Raw genomic sequence first — 23,470 nt, forward strand, 5'->3', positions numbered from 1 at the left:
CTCATGGAAACACGAGGCAGTCCAAAGGTGAGACCAAGGGGTTTCAGGCCATCCCCCCAAAATTGTTCTCTTCTGCTGCCTTGTTCTGTTAAACTGAGATTAATGACTGGATGAATCACAGACCTCGTGATGACTGTGAATTCACCCTTCAATTAACACAACTAAGGATAAGTTCGTCAAAACCCCCACCTAAGACATAAGGAGTATTGAACTCAGTGACTGGTGGTTGCTGCAAATTTGTGAGTCATGGGTGGCAATTTCATTTTGGGGGGAACACAATCAAAAGTATTTTCTGGGAAAATATAAGATGTGAATGCTTCCCATGGGACAAGTTTTGGGGATGGAGAAGTGCGGGAAAGGGAGAGAAGGGTTTGGGGCTGCATTACGGTTTTGGGGATGGATGGTAGGCAAGTGAGAGAGATTGGGGGCTCAGGTGAAATGGGATCCCCAAGCTCTGCCCGTGCATCCCAACTCCCTGGCCCTCCCATTTCTACCATTGGACCCCATCCTTCCTGCACCCCAACCACCCTGCACCCCAGCATTACAAGTGCACTCAATGCTCCTGATCCCAACCTTCCTGTACCTCCCAGCTCTACCAGTGCACCCCAATGTCCCTGCACCACCAGCTCTGCCAGAACACATCCAATCCTGCACCCCACACTCTGCCAGCACATCCCACCCAATCCTGCATCCCATGGGCGGCACATGAACCGCCCCCAGTTCGGGGAGGCTGGCCCCCGGCCCTACCACTTCTGCCCAAGGCCCCTCCCTCACCAAAGCCCCAAGCCCCCCACCATGCATGGAGGAGACCCGCCCCAGTCACCCCAAGTCCTGACCCACAGGTACTCCCCAAGTCCCAGCCTGCTGGCTGCCCCACCCCAGTCCCGGCTCGAGTGGCCCCAGCCCCGGAGCACCGGGCAGCCCAAGCACCAGGTGGTAGGGTTACCAACTTTCTACTTGCACAAAATGAAACACCCTTGCTCCGCCCCTTCTCCAAGGCCCCACACCCACTCACTCCAACCCCCCTCCCTCAGTCGCTCACTCTCCCCCACCCTCACTCACTTTCACCAGGCTGGGGCAGGGGGTTGGGGTATGGAAGGGAGTGAGGGCTCCAGCTGGGGGTAGTGGCCCTGGGGTGGGGCCAGAAATGAGGGGTTCAGGGTGCAGGAGGGGGCTCCAGGCTGGGGATTGGGGTGCAGGGGGGGTAAGGGCTACAGCTGGGGGTGTGGGCTCTGGGGTGGGACCAGAAATGAGGGGTTTGGGATGCAGGAGGGGGCTCCAGGCTGGGGCCAAGGGGTTCAGAGTGCAGGAGGGAGTGCAGGCTCTGGCAAGGAGTTAGGGTTAGGGAGAGAGCTCTGAGCTGGGGCAGGGGGTTGGAGTATGGGATGCAGGCTCCAGCCAGGCAGCACTTACGTCAGGCGGCTCCCAGAAACAGCCAGCATGTCTGGCTCCCAGGCACAGGGCCTGGGGGCTTTGTGTGTGGCCACAGGCACCGCCATCGCAGCTCCCATTGGCCGCAGTTCCCAGCCCATGAAGGCTGCGAAGTTGTTGCTCAGGGTGGGGGCACTGTGCAGAGCCCCCGTGGCCACCTCTGTGTCTAGGAGCCTGACATGCCGGCTGCTTCCGGGAGCCACGCGGAGCTAGGGCAGGCAGGCAGCCTGCCTTAGCCCCACTGCGCCACTGACTGAACTTTTAGCAGCCCGGAGCTGCCAGTGTCCATTTTCTGCCAGATGTTCCGGTCAAAGACCAGACACCTGGCAACCCCACTGGGAAGCCTCAGCCACCGAGTGCTGGGTAGTCCTGGCAGCCCCAGCACCACATGCTTCGGGGGAGTGACTGAGCAAGGGCAGGAAGAGGAGTAGCCTGCGCTGGGGCCAAGGGAGAAGAGCAGGATGCATGAGGGGACCTTGGGGTGAAGTGTGGGCAGGGCCTGGCTGTTAGGGGAGGATTAGCCTCCCCTGGCCTACAATACTCACCACCCATGCTGTACCCCCAGCTCTGCCAGTGCACTCTAATCCCTTTGTGCCCTCCATCTCTGCCACTGCAGCCCAACCGTCCTGCATCCAACAGCTCTTCCAGTGAAGGAGACAGGTGTGCATGTGAAACTGGACTGGCACAAAGAGCCAGAGGTGGGGAAGAGACGGGCAGTGACAGGGACAAGCTGGATGTGGGGGGTGGTCAAGCTTGGTGGGAACAGGCAGAAGGCCTGTGCCCACTACAGCACACTCCCCTGTCCCCTGCACAGCCTGGCATGGAGCCCAAGATCCCTGTGTTTCATCCCACCTCTGCTGTCCAAAGACCAGTGAAACCCACTGGCAAATGTGTGTCTCACTCCCTCGGGCTGTCCGCACAGAGGATGACAGCCTACTGCTGCTGCACTCACGCCACGGGCGCGGGCAGTGGAGCCAGGCAGAGGAATAGCTTCCACGCTGCTCTCCAGGGGGACGCTTTCAAATCCCGCCCCATGAGCACAACGGGGGAAGGGCGCGAAGCCCCTCTATAGGACACCGCGAGCCCCCACACAGGTAGCATTGAAGGGCTTTCAGCGCAGGCGCAATGGAGAATTGGGAGGGAGGGAAATGGGAAAGGGTTCGGCGCAAGTGCAATAGGAGAAGCTTGGGGGGGGGGGAGAGAATTGGTTCCGCGCTTGCGCAGTGAGCCTGAGGTGCCGGACTGTCCCTCTACGATTCCGGCGTCGAGGGCGGCGCCTGCGCACTGCGCGCCTGTCAGTGGCTTCCTGGGAGCTCGCAGTGCAGGTAACGAAGTGGCAGTTTTCGAGGCCAGTGTCGCTCCGCCTGGCCCCTGCCGGGAGCCGGCTGCGGGTGGGCCCGGTGGCCTGTGGGCAGGGCCGGGCTCTGGGACCGGGGAGTCTCCCACGCGGGGCCGGGCGCGGCGAGAAGCCGCCCCCGCCACAGACCGCAGCCGGCCCGGGTGCGGGGCGGGTTGGGGGATGGGAGTGGGGGCGGGTGAGGCTGGCCCAGGTGGGTTTGGCGCCGGTGGGGGCGGGTGAGGCTGGCCCAGGTGGGTTTGGCGCTGGTGGGGGAAGATCAGGATGGTCCTGTGGTGGGTTTGGTTTGATGAGCTGTGCAGATATTGTGAGGAGCAACAGTTCTCCTTTTCCTTGTGTGTGGCGGTGTGACCCTAACTCAGGACAACCTGGGGCCCTGTGCAGGTCCCAACCACCATCAGGTCCTTTTCCTTTGTACTGTTGGGATGCAGGTGCAGTGGGATAGATCAGATAGGCCCTGTCCATGTGGTATTCTTTCAAATAGAGTTCAGGTGTCCTTGTATTATTTCTGACTTTGGAGGGCTCTGGTCTGAATTTTAGGATTTGTTATCTTTTATTTGCAGAGGCCAGTGCAGAAGAGTAGCCAGGGACTCTTTAAGCAGCCCTCTTCATTGCTCATGGCTTATGGAGTCCAAATATCACATGTGTTCAATGTGGGAAGCAGTTTTAAATGTTGCCCTGTTACTTCCCTGATGCAGTTGCTGTCCTGAAGAAGTTGTGCATTAGGAACCTCTCCTGAAGCACAGAAGAAAGAGGGGGCAGGGTGGCCCAAATTAGTCTTTACTCTTTTTTTCTCCTCTTAGTTCCTTACCACTCATGACAAAATCCCAATTCTCCCTTATATCTTGCAGCGCTCTGCTCCCCAACTCTTCTTTTCTCTGTCCCTTGAAACATGTCAGTCTCATAATTCAGTTGTACAAACTTGTTTTAAAATAAGTATTGTAACATTAATTTAGATATCTATATTAGCTCCCTTTGTGAAAGCGCCTTGGGCACTTTACATCAGTAAAAATTTTAAACAGAATATCAGAAACCTGTATTATTTTTTTCTCATTGCCCAGAACTTTGTAGTTGCAAAAAGTTCTTTCAGAATTAGTTCTTAAGTTATAGTCCACTGTTTATATTCAGCGTGATTCCAGGTTAGGACTGGAGATTTCAGCCTTGGGGCTTAAGCTTCCCCTGAATGAAGCATCAAGCAGATCTGAGATAAAAAGGATCAGGACCCAAGGGTCTTTTATACAGATCCAGGCCTTCTCTTGACAGATAAGAGTTCTTAGGTGAACAACAGGCAATCATGGGAACTTTGAAGGAGGTCTATTTCCTAAGCATTACCAGTAATTAGCTATACAAATTAACATAAGGCAATTTATCCATTAGGCTGTCTATCACAAACTTTAAAGAGGCATATAGACAAAGACATTATTTCACCCAAGTTTAATCTAAATGTTAATATTTCCTTTTGATATTTGAATCAACAGGTATAGTGACAGACAGGAACTGCCTGTTTAGATGGCTAACATTTAACAAGATATGAGTACACACTCGGGCTGTCAAGCAATTAAAAAATTACTCGCACGATTAAAAAAATTAATTGCACAATTAAACAATAATAGAATACCATTTATTTAAATATTTTTGATGTTTTCTACATTTTCAAACATATTGATTTCAATTATGACACAGTACAAAATGTACAGTGCTCACTTTATTTTTGATTACAAATATTTGCACTGTAAAAACAAAAGAAACAATATTTCAATTCACCTAATACAAGTACTGTAGTGCAATCTCTTTATCATGAAAGTTGAACTTACAAATGTAGAATTATGTACAAAAAGTAACTGCATTCAAAAATAAAACTATGTGAAACTTTAGAACCAGAAGTCCATTCAGTCTTACTTCAGCCAGTTGCTCAGACAAATAAGTTTGGTTACAATTTCTAGGAGATCATGCTGTCCACATTATGTTTACAATGTCACCTGAAAGTGAGAACAGGTGTTCGCATGGCACTGTTGTAGCCAGTGTCACAAGATATTTACGTGCCAGATGTGCTAAAGATTCACGTCCGTTCATGCTTCAACCACCATTCCAGGGGACATGCATCTATGCTGATGACGGGTTCTGCTTGATAACGATCCAAAGCAGAGCAGACCGATGCGTGTTCATTTTCATCATCTGAGTCAGATGCCACCAGCAGAAGGATGATTTTCTTTTTTGGTGATTCGGGTTCTGTAGTTTCTGCATTGGAGCGTTGCTCTTAAGACATCTGAAAGCATTCTCCACACCTCGTCCTTCTCAGATTTTGGAAGGCACTTCAGATTCTTAAACCTTGGGTTGAGTGCTGTGTCTGTACTTAGAAATTTCACATCGCGTTTTGTCAAATCTTCTGTGCAAGTGTTCTTAAAACGAACATGTGCTGGGTCATCATCCAAGCCTGCTATAACATAAAATATGTGGCAGAATGCAGGTAAAACAGAACAGGAGATATACAATTCTCCCCAAAGAAGTTCAGTCACAAATTTAATTAACGCATTTTTTTTTTTAACAAGCATCATCAGCATGAAAGCATGTTCTTTGGAACGGTGGCCGAAGCATGAAGGGGTGAATGTTTAGCATATCTGGCACGTAAAACCTTGCAACGCCGGCTACAAACATGTCATGCAAATGTCTGTTCTCTTTTGAAGTTGATATTGTAAATAAGAAGCAGTCAGCAGTATCTCCCATACATGTTGTTTGTCTTAGCAATTGGCTGACCAAGAAGTAGGACTGAGTGGACTTGTAGGCTCTAGAGTTTTACATTGTTTTGTTTTTGAATGCAGTTATGTAACAACAACAAAATCTACATTTGTAAGTTACACTTTCACGATAAAGAGATTTCACTACAGTACTTGTATGAGGTGAATTGAAAAATACTATTTCTTTTATCATTTTTACAGTGCAAATATTAGTAATAAAATAATAATATAAAGTGAGCACTGTACACTTTGTATTCTGTGTTGTAATAGAAATCAATATGTTTGAAAATGTAGAAAAATATCCAAGAATGTTTAATAAATTTAAATTGGTATTCTATTGCTTAAGAGTGCCATTAATCACAATTAATTTTTTTATCGCGATAAACTCAAAAAAATTAATCGCGTGAGTTAACTGCAATTAATCGACAGCCGTAGTACACACATACAGTTAGTGTCACCTCTAATTTCTAACAATACAGTGTAGGTTTACATTTCAAAGTTCTAGCCTTTCTACCATGGAATGGCCCTAATTACCATTTTATACTTTCTAACATGTCTCTACAGGTTGGCTCTGGTTCATTTATCCTGCAAGCTGCTTAACCCTTTCTGGCCATGCCTCACACTTTGTATAAGATTCATTGCAATTATATAACAGCAATGATTTGCATGATCATATTTTAATTAGCTAATATCACAGGGGGCATCACAGGATGTGTTATTGTGGGGGGGAGATATGACTGGGTGGAAGTTCCCTACTGTTGTCCGAGTCCAATCAGAGAGTAGAGTCTCTGTGTTAATTTTCATAGTCCAACCTCTGGCCTCCTTGGGGTGCAGAGGAAGACAGGGTAGTTGTTCCAGTGTCTGCTGCTGAGATTTCTCATAGTTTTCCCAAACAGCAGCTGAGTGAAACTGACATGATTTTTGTTAGCTTGCTGCTACCTTCAGTGTTGAGTAGTAGCAGTGAACTAAATAGTCTTGTTAATTGCACTCTGAAGCTGCTTAGGAAAACCATGAACAGCAGCAAAGGCACTGAAGTTGTCTGTCTACACTCTGAGAGAGACAATACGTCACTGGTTAATAAGTTCACATTTAGAAGATTACCTTGACAGCTCTAAATCTGAAAACCTTATTTTTAACTTAATTTTATAAAGAACTTAAACTTTAACAGCTTAGACCTTCTTACTTACCAGAATAATACCTCTTATGTGCTACTAATAAGTGAATTTTTCAAATTCTATTAAATGATGTAATAATTTACTAATAAAGCCAACAAATCCAGCATATACACTTTACTTGTGTCTGTCCAGGAGGAGATTGTCAACCATCAATGAAAATACCATCTCTATACTAAATCCACATCTGAAATTAAGTTAGTGGAGACTGAAGATCAGATTGAGATGAGTCTGGAAAGCCCGCAAAGCCCCCTTATTAAAACAGTTTGTTAAACACAGGGGTTTAGAGACAGGTGGTACTGGGACTAAGATTGTTAAAGTCAAGAAATGGTTCCTTGAAGTGGGGCCTCACCAGTACCTTTTCAAAAATGGTTGACACCCTCCCTTCACAAAGGAAAGTGTCAATGATCCTCATAGATCAGGGTGGGCAAGCTAATGTCCAGCCAAAACCTCCCTTTATGCAATTTAAGCTCATTGCTTCTTGGCCTATCCTTAGAGATTAAGAAAAACAATTTTTCTTCCTCCTCCTTGTAACAGCCTTTCACATACTTGAAAACTGTTATCATGTCCCTTCTCAGTCCTCTCTTTTCCAGACTTAACAAACCCAGTTTTTTGAGTCTTCCCTCATAGGCCATGTTTTCTAGACCTTTAATTATTTTTGTTACTCGTCTCTGGGCTCTCTCGAGTTTTTCCACATTTTTCCTGAAATGTGCCAAGAACTGGACACAGTACTTCAAATGAGGCCTAATCCGCGTGGAGTAGAGCAGAAGAATTCTCGTGCCTTGCTTACAACACTCCTGCGAATACATCCCATAATGATGTTTGCTTTTTTTGCAACAGTGTTAAATTGTTGACTCATATTTAGTTTGTGATCCACTATGATCCCCAGATCCCTTTCCGCAGTACTCCTTCCTAGGCCGTCGTTTTCCATTTTGTATGTGTGCAACTGATTGTTCCTTCCTAAATGGAGTACTTTGCATTTGTCCTTATTGAATTTCATCCCATTTACTGCAGACCATTTCTCCAGTTTTTCCAGATGATTTTGAATTTTAATCCTATCCTCCAAAGCACTTGCAGCCCCTCCCAGCTTGGTATCGTCCACAGATTTTATAAGTGTACTCTCTGTTCAATATCTTCATCAATGATTCAGATAATGGCATAGAAACGGACCCAGAACTGATCCCTGCGGGATCCCACTCGTTATGTCCTTCCACCATGACTGTGAACCACTGATAAGTACTCTCTGGGAACGGTTTTCCAACCAGTGTTGCATCCACCTTATAATAGCTCCATCTAGGTTGCATTTCCCTAGTTTGTTTATGAGAAGGTCATGCGAGACAGTATCAAAAGCTTTACTTTACTTTACTTTACGTTAATACAACTACAATACCCACCTGCTGAAGTGAAGAAACAGATTGACAGAGCCAGAAGAGTACCCAGAAGTCACCTACTACAGGACAGGCCCAACAAAGAAAATAACAGAACGCCGCTAGCCATCACCTTCAGCCCCCAACTAAAACCTCTCCAACGCATCATCAAGGATCTACAACCTATCCTGAGGGATGACCCATCACTCTCACAGATCTTGGGAGACAGGCCAGTCCTTGTTTACAGACAGCCCCCCAACCTCAAGCAAATACTCACCAGCAACCACACACCACACAACAAAAACACTAACCCAGGAACCTACCCTTGCAACAAAGCCTGTTGCCAACTGTGTCCACATATCTATTCAGGGGACACCATCATAGGGCCTAATCACATCAGCCACACTATCAGAGGCTTGTTCACCTGCACATCTACCAATGTGATATGTGCCAGCAATGCCCCTCTGCCATGTACATTGGCCAAACTGGACAGTCTCTATGTAAAAGAATAAATGGAACAAATCAGACATCAAGAATTATAACATTCAAAAACCAGTCAGAGAACACCTCAGTCTCTTTGGTCACTCGATTACAGACCTAAAAGTGGCAATTCTTGAACAAAAAAACTTCAAAAACAGACTCCAATGAGAGACTGTTGAATTGGAATTAATTTACAAACTGGATACAATTAACTTAGGCTTGAATAAAGACTGGGAGTGGATGTGTCATTACACAAAGTAAAACTATTTCCCCTTGTTTATTTCCCCCCCCCCCCCGTTCTTGTCAACGGCTGGAAATGGCCCACCTTGATTATCACTACAAAAGGTCCTGTTCCCCCCCACCCCCCGCTCTCCTGCTGATAATATCTCACCTTTCCTGATCACTCTTGTTAGTGTGTATGGTAACACCCATTGTTTCATGTTCTCTGTGTATATAAATCTCCCCACTGTATTTTCCACTGTATGCATCCGATGAAGTGAGCTGTAGCTGACAAAAGCTTATGCTCAAATAAATTTGTTAGTCTCCAAGGTGCCACAAGTACTCCTTTTCTTTGTGCAAAAGCTTTACTAACGTCAAGATATACCAAGTCTACTGCTTCCCCCCCTATCCACAAGGCTTGTTACCCTGTCAAGCTATCAGGCTGGTTTATCACAATTTGTTTTTGACAAATCCATGCTGACTGTTACTTATCACCTTGTTATCATCTAGATGTTTGCAAATTGATAGCTTAATTATTTGCTCCGTTATCTTTTCGGGTACAGAAAGAAAGCTGACTGGTTTGTAATTTCCTGGGTTGACCTTATTTCCCTTTTTATAGATCAGCACTGTATTTATTTACATTTATGAACTTGCCACTGAAATAAGTTGCTTTTTTTAACAATGCAAAAACAAATTAGGTTACGTATATTGTAATGCAATTTATAAATTAGGTGTTGGTCTTTGGCGGATTTGGGAATTTACGAGATACTTAGGGTATCTCTAAACTGCATATGGGAGTGAATTTCCCAGCCCAGGTCCACAGACTCATGTTAGTAGGGGTTGTGCTAGAATACTAAAAATAGCTGTGTAGACATTGCTTTGATGTTGTAGCTCATGCTGGAACTGGGCTGGGAGGCTTACTCCCAGATGCAATGTAGACATTCTTAGTGACAGAGTGTGAGAACATACGGTTTTCGGGTTTTGTTTTTCAGTGCATTTTTGTGTTTAGATAAAAGCCTTCAAAAATGTCAGACGACGTATATTCTTCAAATCAGTACTACATATGTGCTTGTGCTTTGTCTGGAAAAAAATGTTCTGAAATAACAAAATACTTGAAGTGTCAAAGGAGTGTATTGAGTGTTTGTGATACTTTTCCCTTTAACAGAAGGATATACTGTGTTTTTTCTTTGAATAGATTGTGTGTTCGAATATGGGAAGGGGAAGTGGAAGGATATTAATACCCAGACGAAAACTGGTAGGATGAAGTTAAGACTGAGGGTACATATCAGTAATTTAGGATAAAATACATTACAGGAATATTGTAATTATAAAAAAAAAAAAATTAGATTCCCAGGGAATTCAGAATTAAGGTTAAACTTAAAAGAAATCCAAAGATGTTAAAGTATGAAAATGCAATTTGGGTTCCCAAACAAGCTTAATTTTTCCCCATTGCAATAGAATAATCGTACAATTATGCTTAAAGTATTTGTGGTGTTGATTAAACTTATTTTTAAAAGACACATTGAATTTTTTCTCTCCCCCCCCCCCATGAGAAATCCTACAAAAATTGCTCTATATCAAAGTGGCTTCTATTATTTCCAGTGGGACAGAAGCCACAGGTTACCCTCAGTTGAGATGCCCTCTTTCAAATTAGCTTCTTCCTCCCATTTTTCTCAATAGAGGTGAAGCCAGCCTACTTTCAAGGAAGATGGTAGCTCCCAATACTGTTAAGAGGTAGAGAGCAACATGGTGAGGTGCTGGTGAATGGTGGCATTGGCCTTCTTTGTTTGCTGCTAGTAAAATGACAGACATTTTGAAAAGTGCTTTTTTTTTTTTGGTGGAATTATCTGAAGAAGAAGATTGTTGTTCAGTAAGGCTGGTGTATAAACTTTTCCCTTCTGAATGATAAAGGCAAAAATGACCATTAATCTTAAATCTTCAAATGTACCTTCTGCACAAGATTTCACTGAGTTTTAAAAACATGGGAAATTTGAAGAGAGAGCCCTCCATGATTTGCATCCCTGGGTGCTAGATCAGAGGAGTCCTTGTAGTCCTCCAAGCACAAGAATAGCTGTTTTATATGGCTCTTGCATGGAGAATTCCTCCTCATATGCCTCTCATTCCCCCTTAGCATCCACTCTAGGTGCATAATCTGAATCCTGATTTGCAAAAGGAAAATATTAGGTTTGCAATCAAATTGTTGACAAACTTAATTAGAGCAATTTGTATAGCAGTGTTTTAAGGAAGAACTATTAACCAAAGGAAATACTTAAAGTAGAGCGATACAATAAAATGCTTAATTTTTTAAAATATTTTGCTGTGTCTTACTGGTGTTTATAATAGTGATGCTATTTGTTACACTCTTGTTGCCAAAATTGGCTTTCTCTTTAAGTAATATATTGGAACTTTTTATTCAGAAGTGATAAGTAATTATCAAATTGAAATAGATTTTTCTAAACATTTTTGCTTTTCATCCAGGCCTGTTAAATTATGAAGGCTTTTGCATTTTGAGACACTGCTCAACAATGGAGGAAACAGACAGGGAAGCAGTTGCAACAGCTGTACAAAGAGTAGCTGGAATGCTTCAGCGACCTGACCAATTGGATAAAGTGGAGCAGTACCGCAGGAGGGAAGCTCGTAAGAAAGCCTCAGTGGAAGCTCGACTAAAGGTATGAAACTAATAGAGCTGAGCATCAACAAAGTGCATAACAAAGCAGAAATCTTTACTTTGTGTTCAGATTGTTCTAAGTCGTGGAGTTTAGTCTTTTTGCTCAGTACAATCAGTATGCCAAAGAACAATTGTACAATATGTGCTAAATTTTGCATGAATGAAAGCTGTATATTGATTGTAACTTCATAATTCATTGTGCTTCTAGATAATCACTCAAATACCCTGAATACCCTCAGACCCTACAACTGCTACCGTTCCGCACTAGGCACCCTCTGTTCGTTATGCATTTTAATACCTAAGCAAACAAGGCTCTGTTATAATAATTGGCAATTAATGTTTCAATAAAAGTTGAAGATTGCTTCTCAAAAAAGATCCATTCTAAAAATTTAGCCACTGATTTTACTTAGGTTTATAGAGGATCCCTGCAGATTCTAAAGAGTGTAGTATATATGATTCAGGAAGGGAAAGGCACCTGTGTCCTGTCTGAAGGCTGGAAAAATCCTTTTCCTGTTTGCCTTTATTTAAATGTTTAGATGTGTGAATTTGTTGAATTCTTATTAAATTTAAATTATTTTAAGCAACAATAATTTGCGATATGCATCTGAATATCTCTTAGTGCCAGTAGGCTCTTAAATGAGGAGTATTATTCTCCCTGTATCTGCAGAAGGTTGGGGTAGAAGGTTTTTTCAAGGAAATGAGAGTGGAACTTCATAACTTTGTTCCCCTTTCCTGAAGATCCAGTACCCTAATGATCAAAGGAGGGGAACTGACAAGAATTTCTTATCTCAGTTTTAATAATCCAGCTAAGGGAAGGTTCACAGTTATGAAAATGGAAATGAAAGTTAAGTGGCAATTCTGATGAAGTAGTAAAAGACCTGGTATCTATCTGTAGCTGTATTGGGTCTGCAGTGATGACAGAAAAATATGGTATTATAATTAAGAACTGCATATCTGACTTGGAAGACACATAGGGAGCAGATATTTAAGAATAACACTTGCAGTTCATTTGTTCTGAGGATCTCAAAATGCCTTAAAAACATCTAATTAATTTAGCCTCACAATACCTCCTTGAGGATACAAAAGTATTCAGGGCTCCCACTTGGTTCTAGAGCTTCCATTGTGCGATTGCCAATAACTTCTATAACTCTGAAGGCTTTTTGTCATGTTCAGGGTGCTGGTTTGCACGTCATGTTCAACTAAACCACTAATACCTCAGTTCCGCCAGAATACTTCAGGTCAGTTCTTTTCTGACTGAGGTAAGCAACAGAGCTTCCACTGACCTATAGTGGCTTTTGACATATCTTTTGAAGTCTCTTCCAGTTTCCAGACCTACTGTTTTCTTTTCTGATTACCCTGTTCCATCTTGGTCATTCTTCATTTTTAAAAATTACTTTATTTCGTGGTCTGACTTCCATCAACCCACTGTATTATGTTAACCCACTGTACTGGACACGCTTCGATGCATCCCAGCTGATCTTAAATGTTGTCCCACGCTGGAGACCTAATTGAAGAGTTTTTGCTTGATAGGTGCAGCTGACTGTTATAGAACTGTGAGCCACTGTTACTATCCCCCTGCCTTTACAAAAGTGAGAGCTTTGCTGCTGCTAAGCTATGTTGGCTTCCTGTCACACCAGCCTGTCTGCCATGCCAGCAAACTCTTCAAGACTCTACCAGTCTAAACCTTGCCTTGCAGGTCAGTGAACCCCAATTCCCGAGTTCCCCGGAGATTGTCCCCCCTAGAGTGTCCAGTCCTGCTCACTGGACACTCATAGAAATTAGTAGGTTTGCTGCTTCAAAAGAGGCAGAGCACACATCAGCCTGTTAAGTTAGCTGAAGACTCACACTTCAGTTTAATACACTGTACTTAGAGGATTTTGTAATAAAACAGGAATAAGTTTGTTAATAAAGAACAGAGATTTAAGTGATTCTAAGCAAGAAAAATAGAGACGGGTTTGGTTACAAACAAAACAAAATAAAACACGCTTTGTAGTGATTAAATGTAATCTTTGCCTTAGCAGTTCTTATTCTCATCGTTATCGGCATTTCCAGCCCTCCAGGCCAGGGTACCCAATATTCACAGAATCAAAAGGTGCTGTTCCCTGTATTCCATAAGTGATGGATAATTAAAATGTTATCCCCTTCTATTATCCAAAATCCATTGTCTCTGCCTTAAGAGCCAGGAAGGCATCCTGGAGTGCAGACTCTGTCCCCCAAGTGTGCACTGCAAGCTACCATTTGTTAGCTTTATTGTTTTGTTTACCTTACATGTAAAGTACTGTCATTGTCCTCTGGTTTACAAAGCTTGATCCAGATAGGTAAATCCATATTCCTTTGTCTAATGCAGGCTGGTTTATCAGCTCTGTCCCCAACATATTTTAGGAACCTATTTCCAGCACACGTACCTAACTCAGTATACACCACCCATATATACTTCATGCAATGATGTTCATAACCAGTGTGTCACTAGTTTTCCTAACAGACCTTATTCAATGCACTTTTATAGTACAATAATGCTGTATACAATTCATTGATTCAATTGCTTATTTTTTGGGGTTCAGATCCCGTGTCTGGACCCTGGTTGTCACACTGACTCATCATGTGCTGACTTGTAGTGGTTCTTGACTGTGTGGAAAATGCATCTGATGTAAAGTAACTTTTCTCTCTTGGCCCTCTCTTGGGTTGTGTCTCCCAAGGAGTCCAACTACTGTCACTTTGCAATGGAGAAATTTAATTTAGTCAGTGTGCTTGGTGATGGCTTTGGATTTAGACCCAGTTCTTATAGTGGAGACACTTCAGCTCTCCTGTTTCCTCACAGTCCTGAGGATGTTGAATGTTAAGTAGCATTGTATTGGGGCATCTCTCCTAGTTCATGAAGAGTGCTGGGTCTCTGGTTGCTTCACCGCTTTGTTTTCCTAACAAATAAGTTACATTCATGCTTTTTCCCCCCTAATATCTCTTCTCCATTTTCATCCATTGATAGGGAGAAAAAGAATTAACAGCTTTATAGAATGCTTTAGTTATAGCTACATTCTTAATAGGCATGGTATAAATAGGTGTCTGGATCATTATGGTCCTCACAGGTTTGCCAGTGCAACACTTTTAGTCTGAGCTTGTGAAGAAAGTTTAGAAAACACCTCACTCTGCCATCCCATTATCCAGTTAACAGAAAGGACATACATTTTACCCAAGGATGCAGTTGAATAATAGTTTCCAAGCATCCCTATGGCTGCTCAATTATTGAAATAGTTACGGCTTGGTCTAAATAAAGATTTTTCCCAGGATTAATTGATATGGAGTAGTGATGGTATTCATATGACTGACTGTCTTACAATCTTTCATAAATGCATTTTTGATTTTTTTCTCTCTCCTTTGATAAAAACTACCCTATAGATGCTGAAAAAAAGTTGATAATTTGTACTTTTCAGGGTTTTTTATATAGGTATATTCTTCGGTGATCTTCTTCTTTTCTTTCTCTTCTTTTTTTTTTTTTTTTTTTTTGGTAACACACATCTCATAGAATCCCAGGGTTGGAAGGGACCTCAGAAGGTCATCTAGTCCAACCCCCTGCTCAAAGAAGGACTGATCCCCAATTTTTGCCCCAGATCCCAAATGGCCCCCTCAGGGATTGAACTCACAACCCTGGGTTTAGCAGGCCAATGCTCAAACCACTGAGCTATCCCTCCCGCCACAAGAGATCTTGGAATCATCATAGATAGTTCTCTGAAAACATCTGTTTAACATATAGTGGCAGTCAAAAAAGCTAACAGAATGTTAGGAACCATTAGGAAAGGGACTGGTACCAGCAATGTTGGAAGACGAGATACTGGGCTAGAAGGACCATTGGTATGACCCAGTATGACCGTTCTTATGTATAACAATAAGATACTGGTGGAATAGTTGAAAACATAAAAAAAAGACCTTAGTTTTACAATGTTTATATATAGTAAATTTAATTTAATAACTCTCTTTACAGGCAGCAATCCAGTCACAGTTGGATGGGGTACGAACTGGTTTAAGCCAACTGCATAATGCATTGAATGACGTAAAGGACATACAGCGATCTTTGATAGATGTCAATAAAGACTGGCGACAGAGTATCAACACCATAGAAAACCTCAAAGATGTTAAGGATGCTGTAGTCCAACATAGTCAGCTGGCAGCTGCTGTAGAAAACCTCAAAAATATCTTCTCAGGTAATTCATCACTAATCTTTGATGTATGATTTGACAATCACAAATTGAAAGAAAGTATATTCAGATGGCATTAAAGACTATCTTATTGTAAAGGGAAGATGTTGAACTTAGTTTCCCTTTCTTAATTAATCATTACACTTAACCAGACCGAATTCGCCTTTGGTTATGTACATATAGCCTCAATAACTTCAGTGGGGTTGCATCGTTTGTTCGGGGGAGTTTACTGGAGGGAGTTTACTTTGCATGAGGTGCAAGAAGATCCCAACTACTGATATTATAGGGAATAGTGAGTACACTGACTATTCATACAGCTTTGTGTATTTTAAACAAAAATAAATGCCTTCTGTTGGCTATATGATTCTAGAAATCTGTGATATTGTGGTCTATAATCAAAATAAAGATTATGATTAAAGATGTAGCACAGTCATTAAAAACCTAAAAATGATTTGCAGCAATTCTTGAACGTATCTGTGAGCCATTACTTAGGGGGAACCAGACCAGCAAATAGAACTCATTAATTTTCTACTCTTGTTCTACAGTCTCTCTTGATACATTTAGGGTTTTGTAACATTTGTTTTTGTATCCTAATAGTGTCATATTACTAGTTTTTCCTTCTTGTCTTTATTTTTCAGTTCCAGAGATTGTTAGGGAGACTCAGGATTTGACTGAGCAAGGGGAACTTCTGCAAGCCCATCGAAAGCTGATGGACTTAGAGTGTTCTCGTGATGATCTGATGTATGAGCAGTATCGTATGGATAGCAAGAACACCCATGACATGAATCTCATCCATATTTACTTTGGGGATATGCAAAAACTCTCTGAGGAGCTTGCCAAACAACTCTGGATGGTGGTTCAAAGATCTCTAGTTACTGTTCGTCGAGACCCAACCTTGCTTGTCTCAGTTGTCAGGATAATTGAGAGGGAAGAGAAAATAGACAGGCGCATGCTAGACCGGAAAAAACAAACTGGGTTCATTCCTCCTGGCAGGCCAAAGAAGTGGAAAGAAAAAATGTTCAATATTTTGGACAGAACTGTAACTACCAGGATTGAAGGCACTCAAGCAGATACTAGAGAATCTGACAAAATGTGGCTTGTGCGCCATCTGGAAATCATACGCAAATATGTCCTTGATGATCTGCTAGTGGCCAAAAATCTAATGGTTCAATGTTTTCCCCCACATTATGACATTTTCAAAAAATTATTGAGCATGTACCACCAGGCTTTGTCCACACGCATGCAGGATCTCGCTTCAGAAGATCTGGAAGCAAATGAGATTGTTAGCCTTTTAACTTGGGTTTTAAATACATATAAAAGGTAAAGGCAACTTATTTATTTTAAACTGTTTTATTAGGGATAGCTTCAAATAAAAAATATTTTACATATATAATTGGATAGTATATGCAGATAAGGGTGCAGATATGTGGTGAAATATTATTATACGCTGATAGACCCATAAGTTCTTTTGTCGAGCTTATATCATGTTTTGTGCAGAATTGTTATACCTAGCTAGGCATCTAGATTTTGGGGATGCGTGTTTTTGTGTCTGTGTGTATACATATTTAAGGAATAGAGAAAGGGACTTCTTTCTAAACAGAAAGCAGTGTAATCTTAATTCAAGGTTACTGTTGCATTTCTTTGTTGCATATTCGAAGTAGCTCTCTTGCTAAACCCTAGTGCTTCTTAAATGGCTTGGTTGTGATCTGTTTGCTATCTCATATTCCTTGTAAATTTTTAGCATTTTAATGCAGTGATGCATTTGCTTGCACCTGTTAATCTGAAAAAAATCTTTGTTTGCAGATTTAGCTGAGTATTTTCTAGAGTTCAATGGACTATGTTTACATCCAAGTTTACTGAAAACATTTCCTGTAAACTTCTACATGTATTTGTGACCAAAATTTTGGGCATGGGCAACAGTCCCAGGAAATGTTTGTGGTTACCTACTTTCCACTTCCACATTCAGCAAGGGTTCTGGCTGTTCGAATTTCAGTTGGTGATTACTGCAGTGTAGAAAAGAATGTGATAACTTTCCACTGAAATTTTCTCCGTGGTGGGGAGAATGTGGTGGCTTGAATTTCTGCCCAAAAGTTGTCTCCTATGGTACAGTGAAGTTCTTTTTCTGGTTTTCTTTTATGTGGTGTGATTAATGTTAGGACAGCATCAAACACATATTTGTGATTTTTAAAAAAAAAAGTCTTATTCATAAAAGTAATTAGGAACAATAGCTTAAGGCAAAACTGTCTTGCCAGTGTGTAGGATTGGGGTTACTGATTCCTTGCTCATTTAGTTTATAAAAAAAAAGCTTTCAGGCAAACATTAGGTTTATACATGTTCTGTGGTTCCTGCCTCATGCTGTGTAAATACCATTCTTGTTTACTTAACTCTTCTCAATGGCTGGCATTGACTTGAATTGTACACCCTTTCTTTATAGCTGGTTGCTTGGTTTTGCTATAATTTTCTTTGGTTAGTTGAGTCTGGTCTAAACCTGTTAGGTATTAAGTAGTATTTGACAATGAATAGGCATGAAACATAATCACTCTGCAGAATTTTTTGTGACCAGCTCCAGGATGCATCTTGAGTCTGGAAATCTGTACTTTCAGTCTGCCTTACAAACAAACAAAAACAATAAGCAACAAAGAACAAAGGAAAAAAAACAACAATGATGAACAGGAGATATTCATACTCTTCCTAACTAGAAAAAGTTTCTAAGTTAATGCCCTGCTTCCTGTCTACTCTAGTAGTTTATTTGAATGTAAAGAAATGATAAAGAGGGCACCTGTGCGTGCTCTAGGCAAGTTGGGTGTAACTTAAAAATAAATGCAACCGATTTCAACATTATCTGCCAGTGATCATGGTTAGAAATGGAAAATTTTTCTCCACTGAAGAGAATTTACAGATCTCAGAAAGGTCATGTATAGTGCTCATATGAAATTTGGAAGACAAAGGAATTCTAAAATAGTCAAGTTTTATTTCGCTTTCCCAAAATTTGGCTCAGAAGCTGTCTGTGAATTGAATCTATGTCTAATAGCTGAGTAGAGGAGAAATTAAGTGAGGCTTGGAGTGAATTAAAAGGCTTAAATTGCTTCCTCTCAAATAAATATTTAATTCTGATAGATTAGCTGACTTTTACAACGGTCTTTTAAGGAGTTGAGATCCTTGGAGTCCTGGTGCTATTTCTTTATACAGCCAAACAAACTGCTATACAGAAAGTGTCCTAGAAATACTTTTCATGACTGCATTAGAGTCATGGCCTAAATCCAAATTTGTGTTTTAGCAGACGCTAATAAGCTGTTGACGTTAAAAATGGAGGGAGGAGAGTCAGCCGTGAGATCTAGGGGCAATGCCAGACTCTGAAGCCCAGCCACCTTCAGACACAACTGTTAGAAATCTGATTTTACCACCTGAGTGATATCCATCGCCCCTATATCTTTGCCCATGTTACAGTAGAGTTAGTTGGTGATGGCATAAATGGATGGGATTGACTCTCGCTCACCTAAGAGCCTTGTGACTGGTGAGGGTGGGGAAGTATTAACACAGTACCTTCCTCCTAATCTTCTGGGTACTGCAAGGGGAAAGAGAAGAGTCTTGTGGAGAGGAAGAATGATCTTTTGGTTAAGGACTAGGACATAGAAGGTGTGGGCTCTATTATTAGCTCTGCTATAGGCTTGCTTTGTTTGACCTTGGGTGAGTCACTTAATTTCTCTGTGCCTCAGTTCCTCATCTGTAAAATGAAGATGATGTGGGTTCCCTGAGGCTAGAAGTATTCAGGAACTGCAGTGATAGTGCCACAGAATAACCTAAATAAACAAACTCCCCTCTACCAGTCTGTTTTTGGGTCCACTTCTCCTATGAATAACACCCAGTGAACCGCAGCAAACAGAATGGAATTCAGGAGTCCGAATTGCAGCTGTGAAACTGACAAGTCTTGTGAGTTTTACTCCGCTGCTGTTTGGGAAACTGTCACCGTGCCTCAGTGGGTCACAGCTGAGAATATCAGATTCAGGACAAACTGCTGAGAAATGGGGCAGACCCACCCCAAAACTGGTAGTTATTCTTCCATAAGATATATCAAGCCGGTAACAAAAGTAAACTTCTGTCTCGCCACACAGGTTAACAAGAAGTCAGAAATGCAGTCTCCTTAGGTATCCCAGCCCTTGTTTCACCATGCATACACTAGACTTTATGGTGAGTGGTTATTTAAAACCAATTTAATCAAAAAAAGGGTTTTTCTAATCCCAAGAAATAGCCACATAGCCAGGTAAATAAATAACTCAGATTTTACCCAATAATCATGCCGTTGCCAATCCTTTAAGTATCTAATATCTAAAGGTTTATTTATAAGAAAAAAGAAAGAGGAGAGAGTTCAGATGGTTGTGGAAAACAAATACATCCATTCATTGCAAAGTTCTTGTATCAGGCTTGAAGCAGTGATGGCATAAACTGCTGGCTTGTAAAGTCTCTGGTAATTTCCAAAAGATTGGAAGGCCCTCTGTCCATTGATTGGAATGCTCCTTTTATTGTAAGTTCACAGATCAAAGCATGGAAGAGGCAAAATGGAGATGCTTCCAGGGTCTTTTATATCTTCACCCATGTGGAGGGGATGCTCTCAGTCTTAGTTTATGGAAAATTACAGGCACAAGATGGAGTCTAGGGTCATATGAGTTAGTCCCTTGCATAAATGAATGACTCAGAGGAGCACCCATTACCTGTACTATGGCTAACGTGTCCACAGGAAGGCTAACCGGGCCGGGACGAGCTTCTTCTATGGCCTACTGTGTTCTTTAATTGGGCCATCAACTTGAATAGTTCATTCACAATGTGCTGGCCAGACTGGATGTAAATTACCTTGTGGTGTTACCCCAAGAGCAAATACATTTGAAATACCAGTACATAGTCAATATTCATAACTTTAGATACAGAAGCGATACTTACATACAAACAGGATAATCATATTTGATAGATTGTGACTTTTCCATTGGTACCTTACATGACATAATTTGTAAAATATTTGTTGCAATTGTCTAACAGTGGCAATGTTAAGGATCTAAATGGTCGTGTTTCAATCATATAGTGTCACAGAAACCTCTGGATGGCAGCAGAGGCACTGGATTAGTGCTTAGATACCAACATGTTAAGCTTCTTAAAAATACCTCAGGCAAACTGCCTGCATGCTCAGGAAGACGTCACTGCATAGTTTACATTTGGAATGTTATTTTTGCAACAGTAAGGGCTAGGAACATTTTAAAATTTATTATAGTAGCACCCAGAGATCTCAGTTGGGACTGGATAATGCACACAAGCAGAAAAGAGACAATTCCTGTTCTGAAAGGATGTTTTTCTGCAGAAATTGATGGCCTAAGCACTTGGCATGGAAAATTTCCAATTTATCATTGGTGAGTAGTTTTTTTAGCTGTAGTGTTAAGCTGTATCTACACTAGCAATGTAAATAACGTTTTAAAAAAGTAAACGTTTATCCGTTAGGCTCCACTGCTGCCCCAGCATGCCTAGGGGCCGAGCTGCCGGCCTCCGGGACCCATGACGGGAGGGGCCAGGACCTATGTGGGGGGAGGGTGGGGATCCTGGGAGCGGAGTCTCGCAGCAGAGTTTAAATGTTAACTGGAATACCTTACCAATAAGACTGATGCTTGTCAGTTAACCACTTAACATTTTACATCCCTGGTCTACACTACAAGCACTACAGCGCAACTGCTGCAGTGCTTCAGCTACATTGCTGTAGTGTAGACACTTAATACAGTGAAGGAAAGGGTTTTTCTATCACATTAGTCAATCGCCCCCTTGAGAGGTGGTAGCTAGATAGACGGAAGAATTGACCTAGCATGTCTACACCAGGATTTAGGTCAGCTTAACTATGTCTCTCAGGGGTGTGAATTTTGCACACCCCCAAGTGTCATGGCTTAGCTGGCCTAAGTTTTAGGTGTAAACCAGACCTAAGACATATCTAGGAGCTACTGGAAGTGATAGTGGTGATTTGGTAGTTGGCACTCTTCCCTCTGAGTTGATCTTGAGCCAATTCCCTAGAATGGTGCTATGAAGCATTCTGTTTCTTGAAGTGCCATGTTTTTGGATGAAACCTAAAAGTAAAGTCCTGGTCACTAGCCTGTTTCTTAAGAGCAGGGATAGAATGTATGTATCCTGGCCAATGTCCAACTTTAGTAATTACACTTTGCCCATGTAAATTAGTCCCTACAGTTTCAATTGCATAAAGAAGTTTTTCACTTGCTCTCTCTGAACTCTTGCATAGTGTTGCTGTTGCAGAGTGCTGTTGGAGCGGAAATGTTTCACTTCAGAGATGGCTGCAATTCAGTAGTGAGCAAAGTGATCTCCAGAGTTTCAGTATATCACTTCAAATTTGTAAATTATCTTGCTGATATCGTGCTCGGTAAAATGGACATTGTTTATGAAGAAAGCTCCTCCTAGCTCAGTGTTGGATATATGTGAACTAAAAGATCAGTGAGGTGGACCTGGAAACGGGGATTGGTGGCTATCTTCAGAAAAGTGAAGTAGAAATAATATAAAATAGATTTTAAGATTATATTAAATATATTTATTACTCTCATTTATGTTTGCATTTTAGGAATTTTTATTTCCTTAATTTTGATTACATAATTTTTTTCATTTACAATTTACAAAACACTGTAAAAAGTTTCTTTCCAGATATTGGAACCATTTCATAATTGTAATAAAACAATTATGAAAGTGTATGCTTTCCTTGGATATCTCCATTTTGGGGTTTGGAAGATGAAGGGCTGTTGCTACTATCTTATGCTTTGGTTTTAATCACGTACAAATGCACATTTTTGTCATCTTGCTTTAATATCTTTATAGTAATATTTTAAATTCAGATGAGTTTAATTTTTGTTTTTGCCCTTGCTAAATTGCATAAATGTCAGGATTGCCCTGCTTTCTTCCTCCTAGAAAAAAGGTGACCTCTTCATCATGACTACAGCATATAGTACCACTATTGTACTGAACATTTGAGCTATATTTCTAGTTCTGTAACAATGTGTATATATACTGTCTCCTCTTTTATATTTATTGTATACTTTTAAAGAACTATGGTGTTATTGTATGGCTGCTTAAAAGAAACTAGGGAATGATCAGTATTGTTGACTGTGGATATTTTGATCATTATTGACTCCTTCCTTTCTGATGATAGGCTTCTGTGCTTAAAGCTCTGATTATGTTTAATTGTTTACACTAATATTCCCCAAAAATTTTAGAATGTATATGTTCTGTGTCTACAGTGTCTGTGTCAGAAATCCATAGTCAGCACAACAATTTAGTTTTTATGTATAAAATTGAGTGATTGCTCATTAGTAACTTTAAGTTCTAGATAAAAAATAATTTAGAAATGGATATAGGGATAAAATTTCTATATTAAAAATATATCTACGTAAATGAATTAGTACTTTAAGTATTTTTGGTTAGCCAAATAGTAGTTCTGGTTTTGAGGTTTCTTTGTACTTTCAATTAATTTATTTCCTGGATTGTTTAAGAATTTTCAGAGACTTGTAAATAATGGAAGATCACCTGTTGAAGTCGTATCAGAACGGTTTCAAATTTCTATAACTTCTTTTCTTTCTTCATTTGCGATTTATGGCTTTGTTTTATTTTTTCAATTCAGTACAGAGATGATGGGAAATTCCGAACTGGCCCCAGAAGTGGATGTAAATTCTCTAAATCCTTTAATTTCACAAAATGCGGTAGACCAGCTTCTTAGCAAGTACATGTCGACACTTACTGTAAGTAGCAGTAAACTTCTGGACTCCTTCAAATAAAAATAAGACACCTTGTGTTTGTACCTAAATTCTTAAAATGCTGTTTCAT

At 41.3% G+C, this 23,470-nt stretch overlaps 1 protein-coding gene across 2 annotated transcripts in view; it reads left to right on the forward strand.

Annotated features, from left to right (window-relative positions):
* The first annotated feature begins 2,636 nt into the window (after positions 1-2,636).
* Positions 2,637-23,470, forward strand: part of EXOC3 (exocyst complex component 3) — a 35,684-nt gene continuing 14,850 nt past the window's right edge. For both annotated transcript variants that reach the window (XM_074945114.1, XM_074945115.1), the window contains exons 1-5: positions 2,637-2,756; positions 11,240-11,430; positions 15,406-15,625; positions 16,258-16,939; positions 23,268-23,385. In XM_074945114.1, coding sequence (XP_074801215.1) covers positions 11,287-11,430; positions 15,406-15,625; positions 16,258-16,939; positions 23,268-23,385 — 1,164 coding nt within the window. In that variant the 5' untranslated portion in view covers positions 2,637-2,756; positions 11,240-11,286. The remainder of the gene's footprint in view (positions 2,757-11,239; positions 11,431-15,405; positions 15,626-16,257; positions 16,940-23,267; positions 23,386-23,470) is intronic.

The sequence above is a fragment of the Natator depressus genome, chromosome 2 (assembly GCF_965152275.1).
Source record: "Natator depressus isolate rNatDep1 chromosome 2, rNatDep2.hap1, whole genome shotgun sequence".
Taxonomy (NCBI): domain Eukaryota; kingdom Metazoa; phylum Chordata; order Testudines; family Cheloniidae; genus Natator; species Natator depressus.